General features: G+C 44.1%; 2 protein-coding genes and 1 pseudogene across 3 annotated transcripts, besides 1 other annotated feature; 1 reads left to right on the top strand and 2 right to left on the bottom strand.

Moving 5' to 3' along the window:
- Positions 1-146: 146 nt before the first annotated feature.
- RPF1 (rRNA-binding ribosome biosynthesis protein RPF1) lies at positions 147-1,049 on the bottom strand (the record flags this gene model as incomplete). Its single annotated transcript, XM_076686086.1, has 1 exon — positions 147-1,049. One exon carries the CDS (start codon positions 1,047-1,049, stop codon positions 147-149), a length of 903 nt encoding a protein of 300 aa, XP_076539750.1.
- A 152-nt stretch (positions 1,050-1,201) lies between these two features.
- Positions 1,202-3,808, top strand: UTP14 (Utp14p; the record flags this gene model as incomplete). Its single annotated transcript, XM_076686087.1, has 1 exon — positions 1,202-3,808. The coding sequence occupies one exon, from the start codon at positions 1,202-1,204 to the stop codon at positions 3,806-3,808; it is 2,607 nt and encodes an 868-aa protein (XP_076539751.1).
- Positions 3,809-7,227: 3,419 nt separating this feature from the next.
- Positions 7,228-7,561: a mobile genetic element.
- TRVA0_032S01750 lies at positions 7,287-7,556 on the bottom strand (annotated as a pseudogene). The gene has a single exon. A coding segment is annotated over exon 1 (270 nt).
- Positions 7,562-9,765: the final 2,204 nt, after the last annotated feature.

Consider the following 9,765-nt stretch of genomic DNA (forward strand, 5'->3'; position numbering starts at 1 on the left):
AGAGTAAAGAAGTGGAACGTAAAATATCATTTCATCATTTCGCAATTTCATCTCTATCACAGAGGATCTATATAACCGTGAACAAGCAAAGACTGTCAATATATGCTAACTACAAAATAAACAAATGCCAACAAAAAAAAGGCCATTTAAAGATAGAACTTTCGCTTGTCTCTGTCCATATCTGGCCTGTGTTCCCATTGGATCTGCTCTTTGATTCCCTTCTGGATGCGTCGCAGCCTTAGCGTGAACTGTGGACCCAGCTCTTGCAGACCTGTTCTAATATCCTTATCTTTCGCATCCTTGAAAATATATCTGTGTCTTCGGAAGAAGATGTAGTCACGCTGGTTGTGCAGAGTTACCACCTGGCGGCCCTCAAACTCCGGTCGGTGAGGGAATAGGGACTGGAAAAGCCGCCCGACGGTCATACCGAGTCGCGTCGTAAAGTTTGTGAGGATAAGCTCCGGATAGTGGTTAGTAGCCCGGCCGTGGCCGGCAATCCGCTCTGTCTGCACGAGAGAAGATACACCAAAGTAGAACGAAGGCCCCTCTGGCAGATGCAAAAACGTCAACCCATTGACATTCTTCTTATCCTCATTGATAACAATCACATCGGTGTAATCCCGCTTCGCGCACAGCTCGGCGATTCGATTCATTTCAAACTGCTCCTTACGCTTGACGAAGTTGGAATTCGGGATAATCTCGGTCAGCAAGTCAGCGAACTCGTAGGCTGCCTTGTGAGCGTGCTTGTTAGTCGTGATGAACACCTTGGGCGACTTCCCGTCGAAATAGGCCTGGAACTCATCGTCTCCTTCCAGCTCTGCATTCACCGTCTCATCATACACTCGCTTGGACTCAATCGTCTGCGTCACATTCTCTTTAAGTCGCTCCTCTTTCAGCGTAGGGTCCTCGGCCTCTTCCTTGGCCCGCTGCTTTCGCTCCTTGTGCCTCGCCTTGTTATGCTCATGCCGGATCGTGGCAAACAGCTTCTGTCGCTTCAGCTTGTTGCGCACTTCGATCCGCTTCTTGACAGTTTTCTCTTCCGCCGCCATTTTTTACCCTCGTTTAATAGATTAAGCAGGAGTGATATGAGCCTCACTCACCCAAATATTTTTTTTCACTAACTGAGACAAAATGTATATCTAGGAACGCTCAGAGCGTATATCTCGGCATGACGACGATGAAAAATTCTTATCAGACATGTATGGGCTCTCATTCAGCAAACGGCAAAGATCTGGAGAGAGAAATGGGGTCCAGACGGTGGCAGAAGAAGGGCGGCAGCAAGAGGGCCGCTGAGGAGCGGGCGCTAAATGCTTTTGACTTGGCAGATGAGGGTGACGAGATTAGAGGCAAGCTGAAGCGGGCTGTGGCCGATGAAGGCAGCGATGATGACGGTCGCTCAGACTTGGATAGCGACGAAGAGCGACTTAATGGCGAAGTCCGGTCCGAGGATGACGAAGAAATCGATAGTGACGAGGCACTGGGGTCTGATGATGACGACCTGAGGGACATGCTTGACTTTTCGAGGCGACAGAAGCGAAAGAAGCAGAGCCAGCAGGACTTTGACTTCTCTTCTGAGGGAGAGGATGAAGATCCAGAGGAATACGATAATATTGACGACTCTGAGCTTTTCACGCTTTCTCAAGTATGGGACATGAACGAGAAAAATGGCGGTGAGATGACATCTTCCGACAGCGAAGGCGAAGAGAGCGACAGCGAGAGCGTCGACGAAGACGAAGACGAAGATGATCTTCTTTCGGACAGCGACGACGAAGTAGACGCAGCACAGCTAGAGAAGCTACACAGCAAGATCAACAGCATGGGTGCATCCGTTTCGAACGGGACTAACGAAATCAAGCGGCAGAGGCTGGCTGTGAATAATATTGCCGAGAGCGAATTCTCTCTTCCGACCAGTGGAAGCTCCAAGATCTCCCTTGGAGCTCTAGCTGGAGCAGTGGATGATGGCACTGCCGCCTCTAAAAGTGCATTGTCGCTGCTCGATGAGTCTAAAAACGAAGGGAAAAGCGCATCTCTCGCAGTCCCCTTGCCGAGACGAATCCAGCAACGGCACGATAGGGCTGCGGCGCTGGAATTGGCTAACGAACAAGTCGATCGGTGGTCTGATACCGTCAAGGCCAACCGTGAGGCCGAGCATTTGCAGTTCCCAATCAACCCCGAGCCGGCGCTGAGAGAACAGTCGTCCTATGCCCCACTAAAAGCGTCCACTGAGCTTGAGAAGAAGGTAGACCAAGTGCTCAAGAAGTCGAAGCTTTTAGATGAAAAGGCTCTCGCCAACTTTGAGGAGCTCGCGCCCAGTAAATTGTCTGTAGAAGAAGTGCGGCGGCGTCGCAACGAGCTTCGACTTGCAAGGGAGCTCATGTTCCGTGAGGAACAAAAGGCCAAGCGCATCAAGAAGATTAAGTCCAAATCCTACAGAAGGGTGCATAAGAAGGAGCGAGAACGGGAAAAACAGCTCATGGGTGAAGATGAGTCTGATGCTGAGGATCATGATGTCAAACGTGCCCGAGAACGAATGAGCTTGAAGCACAAAACTACAAGCAAGTGGGCCAAGTCCATGGTTGAGCAAGGGTTCACCAAGGATAGGGAGACCCGTGCTGAAATGGAAGAAATGCTACGAAAGGGAGAAACTTTGCGGCGAAAAATCGAGGGCACCCGGGGCGATGGTTCTGACTCGAGCGAAGAAGACAATGAGTTCTTCGATGATGACGCCGAAAGTGAAGTGAGCGATGGCGAAAGCACGGCTGTCACCAGCAAGTTGCTGAACATGAAGTTCATGAAGGAGGCACAGTCGCGGGAAAAGAAGGAGAATGAAATGGCTCGTCGGGAACTCCAACGCTTGCGTGAGAGTGATGATCTCGAAGAGCTATCCGGTGAATCTGCACCTGGTATGGCAAATGAGGGAAGGAGAAGCTATGCTCCTTCTTTGGCGACGAGCCGTATAGAAGCTGATCAGGTTGTTGATCTGGCATCCCGCGAACTGGAAGAAGAAGAGCAGCGAAGCACTGCTTCCAGACTTGAGACAATGTTTACAAAAGGAAATCAAGCAGCGAAATCTTCCGAGATCTCTGGCACTAAGGTAACGTTTATGAAAGTGATTGAGGAGAGCGATAGTGAAAACGAGGCAGAAGACAATCCGTGGCTGACTGGAGCTCCGTCACGTCCAAAGCAAAAATCTAAAGCCATAAAAGCGACAAAGAAAATGGGCGATCGCAAGTCGTTGAAGGATTCTTCTCAGGAAATTGAGATTGACATGAACCAAACTCTTGATGTTCGGGATCCACTTGCCTCTGATGGAGATGATGATAAGCCAACGCAGGCGACCACATCGAAGCCTAAGCTACTATCGTTTAAACAAAAGGAGCTTGTGAAAAGAGCCTTTGCCGGCGATGATGTTGTGAATGAGTTCCAAACGCAAAAGAAGCAAAAAATCCGGGACGATGAAGATCAAGTTGTTGATGTTACAATGCCTGGTTGGGGTGCCTGGGCGGGCAATGGTGCATCTGGTCCTAAGAAACGAACAAAGGTGATAAAGGGTTTAAACGGAGAGAAACGAAAAGACTCCAAACTGAAAAACGTCATCATTAATGAGAAAGTGGTTAAGAAGGCTGCAAAATATTCTGTTAGTGCTGTTCCTTTCCCCTATGAGAACCGTGAGCAGTATGAAAGAGCTTTAAGAATGCCGATCGGCCAGGAGTGGTCGAGTCGGGCTACCCATCAGAAATTGACGAAGCCTAGGATTATGGTCAAACAGGGTGTTGTCATTGATCCGCTAAAAAAGCCTTTGAAATAGCATTCTAGAATAAATATCATATATTGTACAATTCCCCCCTGTGCGGTGGAAGCCCAAATAAATGTACCGAACCAATATTATACCGTATACATAGCTACCAAGCCTGTCTTAGTTTGAATTAATACTTACCGGTATTATTTTTTAATTATTAATTAACAAGTTATAAAAAAGAAATAAAGGCTGATGTCCAAGATTGAATGAGGTTGTGCGAGAATTGCAGTATCAATAATACATTATTCAACAAAAGCTCTAAATAAAGAGAGAGAAAGAGAGTGAAAATACTTACGGTTAGTCTAATATTGCCGGTATAGAACGGCCAGTCTCAAAGTTACTTGAGTGATACCGTGCGATGCTGATTGTCAACGTTGCGCACCGTAATGCCAGTCACAAAAGTCATTTGACATCAGTTCATCTCAGAGTATTATATGGGAAGTTGTAATGATAGTAACGTATTATTGAGTACAATAGATTCTGATAATATATAAAAAAGATAGTTAGCTTTTCAAACAGTCAAGACGAGTCAAGAGGAATTCGAAAGCGAAAGGTCTATACACAGATGAATGGCTAACCTGGTCCCGTGCTATTTAGGAGCGGCCAATCTCGAGGTTAGTAAATGATACCATACGATGCTGAAAGTGTCAGCGATATTGTCAACATTTGTTGGATGTCAGAGAAGAAGACTCCTAGGAACGCGTTAATTCCGTCCCGAAGTCAATCGCTATTATAAAGGCACGATTCCCTCTATTATAATAATAATAATCTTGATTAAAGTTCGTTGCCTAGGGCGAAGGAGGACTAATCGAAGTACATGAGGTTTCTAATATAATATAACAATATCCAGTAAAGGTAGACGGGGTCGATTTCCTCAGCGGCCCCGTCTACCTTTACTGGGCCGCTGAGGAAATCGACCTAGGAGAGGAACCGAGGAATACCGGATAAGAGAGGAACCGAGGAGTACCGGTCCGGCAATGGAGTAAGAGATAAAAGGAGGAGATTCCCATGGTTGGAGAAGTAAGCAAATAGACAGTAATGCAGGGGACCAAGTCTCTGACACACAACCAGTAGCTGCTACGGTAAGAATGGATAAGGATCCATTCGTTCAACATGTCTAACCTTGTTCTTTCACATAACTTTGGGATACTTTATAATTGATATCTGACATCCGAAAACATTGTGTACCATAATGCACTAGTCACAAGATTTACTTGACATGAGCTAATAGAGCATTGCATCATATGGAAGTTGTAATGATAGTAACGTGCATTATCTCTAATAATAGATTCTGATATGATAAAAAAACAACTGTGAACTCGACCATCTCAGGACATAATGGTAACCAATAATAATCTATCAAATTTTGTTTGGGGGCGAAGGCCCGAAGAGTATATACCGATACATCTGTGGGGATGTAATACAAGTATTACAGTAATCGATTAAAATATCCCATTATAAGCAGAGTCGGTCTATAATCTTTCGAAGCAACAAATTCTCTTTGGTGTCAATTAAGTGCTACAGCAGCACCGTGGATCAGAGAAGCAGATCTCCTTAGATATTACTATTCGCACCGTTCAACTAACTATGAAGTGTTTTTACAAATCAAGCCCGCCTATCTTCGGTCAACGACCATTGAAAGGAATGGTGCTACAGTACTGTCGAGTTTTTTATTTGCACTCAGGATGGTCGACTGGTCAAATATAGTGCTTATCTTCCGGCTAAGTGCCCTTCGAGCCTTGTGTAAAAGGCATTGGGGGCAGGAATGTGATGGACCATTACCAAATGGTCACCACTCAAAGATTGGGGCTCCGTTCACAAGAATGAGCGGAATCAGATGCCGATTAGCTTTCCCAAGGTTCCCAAAGCCTGCTAAGTAATTTGTAAGCTGCAATGTTTACAGCGTGGTGATTTTATGAATGCAGCCTCATTAAACTAATCATTTTTTCGAATATTGCTGAATGGCCGCCGGGTGAATTTTTATCCCCAGCGACTGGTAGACTCCTCGGTTCTCAGAGCTTACTCAGCCGCGGCATACCGTATCTATCCAGCACAATACAGTGTAGTATTATTTTAATCTAAGACATTGATGATGCTGTCTTCTATTTGCTGCTAGGGGGATGGCATAGAGTATGCCTGTCGATGGGCTACAAATACTTCTCTAAGGGAATTAATAGTACATAGGAGTTTCTTTTTATAATTCTTGTTACCAGTAGGATCTATATATATCACGGCGCGAGCAAGTGTTCGTTCATACTATAATAAGTTAGTTGTTTGGTTACACTTAGCCTTCCTCAATTGCTGGTTTGTGGTTTTAGTGTTATACCTATTGCTGGAGCACTTTAGCGCCTAACAGACCCTTCTTGGTGCTGTAGCTTGAGACTAGATACCGTATCAAAGGCTTTAAAGAATGATAAAGACTTCGTTACTGTCTTACCTAGTGCTTTCACTATAAAGTACTAGGACTCTCCCACAAGAGGTAAGAGACACATTTGACCAGCCGACGCTTTTCGGTCTAAAGCTAGGACTCAAGAAAAACGGCCCAATTCCTCAAAGAAGCACGTCGCCAACGGCGGAACTGATCCGCTGGCGAAGTTTTTCAATCCCACAGTTAAGCAGTGTCCGGTTTAGAAAACAGTTCCCGGGCCTTCGGAGTTACTCAAGTCTCACGGCGCGCGGTGCAGCTACGGAAAGCAAATGGTTTTGTTTTTCTTCATTATGTTCATATAATTATTCATGAGGCATAATAAATTTTTTTATATTGCCGGTGGTATCATGATCTACCGGTATTATAACTTATAATCAATCATACATTACTATCATTTCAATCTTCGCGTAAAATGCCTCTGTAATAGTGGTCAAGATCATAGGGCGCCGGAATGAGATTGGTAAACTTGTTTCGCAATGGCGATCGAATCGCCTCGGAATGGCCTCAGGTTTCAATATCCCGCTTGGATTTATTTGGTGGAACTTGTGGAATGTTGCAGGTTAAATTTAGCTTCCTAACCTGAGAAGGTCAAGGATACTGCCAGTTTGACTGAAGTGGCAAAAGATCCACTAAACAATAAGTAAACGAAATCTCATGTGCTTTCATTAGTCCTCTTTTTTTTATCTCATGAGAATCCATGACATTCATAATACAGGTAATACCTTAATATAGCACTCTCTTGATCTTCGTGAAGGCCTTCAGTTCTCTTGACTCGTCTTAACTGCTTGAAAAATATGAGTGGCTATTAGCAGCTTTAACCTCTAATAGCAATCTATTAGCGTCTTGTTGAGGCATGAGGCCAGAGTCGTCACTGAAATACATATTATTTTAATCTTTCAGAAATATAATAGAATCATTCGATATCGATTGCGTCCCTTTGCTATACCGCATTTGCGTCGCGAGGATTGGTTACCTCCCGAGGGTCCGGAAAACAATTCTCCTAGGAGATTAAAGACCGGACACCCTTCAACTCTGGGATTGACGGTGTGAACTAGTGGATTAGCCCGCCCATGGGCGACGGCCCTCTTGGAGAAATTGGTCCAGTCTTTCGAGTCCTTCTTTCGTGCCGAGGAGTGTTGGCTGGTCAAATGAGTCGCTTACCTCTTGAAGGACGGGCTTTTGTGCCTCATATAGGGGGCACTGAGCAAGAATACGGCGAAGAGGTTTCAATTGGCCACACTTACAAAAGATTTGAGCCCCTGCCACGCGAAAGAGGGAGACCAATCGTCGATTAGCTTGTGTCCCAAACGAAATTGAACCAGCCGGCTGGCACGTCCGTGGCCTCGAGTTTCTTCATCAAAGTTTCCTTATGAACATTGTTGAAGGCTCCCTTAATGTCGATCATCATGGCTGACGTGGGATCTGGCCAACAAGCGTGGACATCCTGGACCAACTGGAGAACGGTATCGGTCGTGGAGTACCCATTAATTCTTCCTAACTGGCTCGACGGCACATGGCTGTCGGTCAGATATACCAACCTCTTGTGGATAACCTTTTCTAGCACTTTTTCCATGGTGTTCAGCAACTGGATGGGCCGATACGCCCGGACCTTCTATTCGCGTCTTGTTGAAGCCCGAAGCTTTAATTTTTTTATCAGAATCCACCAGGTATTATACTCATAATAATACTTTATTATCATACATTTTCCCATATAATACTTTGAGATGAACTGTTGTCAGATAAATCTCGTGACTGGTGCATTATGGTGCGTAGCATTGACAATATTCCCTCGGGAAGTATCGTTGACACTATCAGTATCGCATGGTATCAAAGTAACCTTGAGATTGGCCGTTCCTAAATTGCATACGATCATGCTAGTTCTTGATCTTCGTTTAGACTTCGCGTCGTCGTGGCTGCTGGAACAACCTATGAGTAACTACTCGTTAGCGTTGCAAATCTTTTTTTTTGAATTCTCGCACAATCAAAGTAATCCGTTCCATCTCACTTTATGCCCACCATCTCTTATTTTTTTTCTCTTTTTTTAAAAAATTTCTCCCGCAATCAAAATATAGAAGAAAGGGTTTTCCCTCGTGCCATTAGCGCCTCGGCGCTGCGGAAATCGGCCCCATCAACCAAATGCTTTTTGACTTTCATTGATTTGTTATAATATGTTGAAATGTCTGCTTAGCGGACCAATATGTTGACGTACTATGTACTATATAAGCCTAACTTGGCGACACAGTCGCAACGGGCTCGAAATACAGACGATTCATTCATATTCGTTGTTCCATCTTTCACCTAATGCCCTCCATCCCTTATTTTTTCTTTTTTTTGTAAAGAAATGAATAATGAAAATAATCACAAAAACTTAGAAATTTATCTTTTCTTCCCATGTCCCATGATTGATTCTTTATGAGTTTCCATATTTCCTCATTCATAGGTTGGTAGTTTTAACCTCTTCTTTTTCTTTTTTAACTTCTTTTTTAGCCTCTTTTTTCTTTTTTTTTGAAACATGTATTATTGATAATTCTCACACTGCCAAAGCAATAGTGTTAATCTGTCTTTTACCTGAAGTCTACCTGCTTTTATTTTCCCCCCTTTTTCCAGGTAGACAGCTGGTGAACATGCGGAATGTAGCAGGCTGGATTCGATCTCCTAGCCTGTCTCGAAGGGTCGAGGATATTACCACTTTGACTAAGGTGGCAGAGGACCCTTGGTTATTTATACAATAATAGCAAAGGAAGACCAAAAATATCTTATTGATATCGCCGATCCCCTAATGCCAATGGCACAAGGAATCCTGATACCTACGATAGAAAAACTTTTTAACTCGATTTTGGCGAAATAATGGCTAAAACTTAGGGTAACATTGAACAGTAAAAATCTAACTTGAAACTGACTGCTTTCTCTTAAATACAACACGAAACTCATTCTCCAAGAAGGTCCTTATTTTCATTCTATCAGAAGCTATACAACCCTCGCAGAATCGTATGAAGAGAGCAGCTTTACTAGCCACAATGCAATAATCCATCTATTTTGACGTTCAAGGAAAGCCGAAGCTCCTCTCCACCATTACTACTATCAATGGGACCTACACTCATTACGTATAATATGTACTTATTATAAGTTCGCATACTATTGCCGCCATATAGTTTTCTATAACACTATTGGTTCTTGTAGCTAACCACTAAATTAATTTAATTCGTTGTACTCATTACCTTCCTTGTTATTGTGAGAAGAATGCCTACCTGCCTTAATTTGGCTGCGCGCAATCAATTGCACTAACGTGTTTTACCATCGACCGGTGCACTTTTTTGGACCTCACCGCTACAAACCGAAATAAGTCCACCAAAAAATATTTAAATCAACTAGAATTACTCGTATCGCTTGAACTATCTATCTCTCCAGCATGGCTTGTTAGAAGGACGCTCCCGAATGGTGCCCCGAATGCACCACGGTTTCAAATCCCTTCCAGAAAAAGTGTTTCCTCCTATAAGGGTGGAGGACCTTGAGGCGCAACCGACCGCCGATTCCCATG

The sequence above is a fragment of the Trichomonascus vanleenenianus genome (genome assembly GCF_965637985.1).
Source record: "Trichomonascus vanleenenianus strain CLIB 3782 genome assembly, contig: TRVA0_032S, whole genome shotgun sequence".
Lineage (NCBI taxonomy): Eukaryota > Fungi > Ascomycota > Dipodascomycetes > Dipodascales > Trichomonascaceae > Blastobotrys > Blastobotrys vanleenenianus.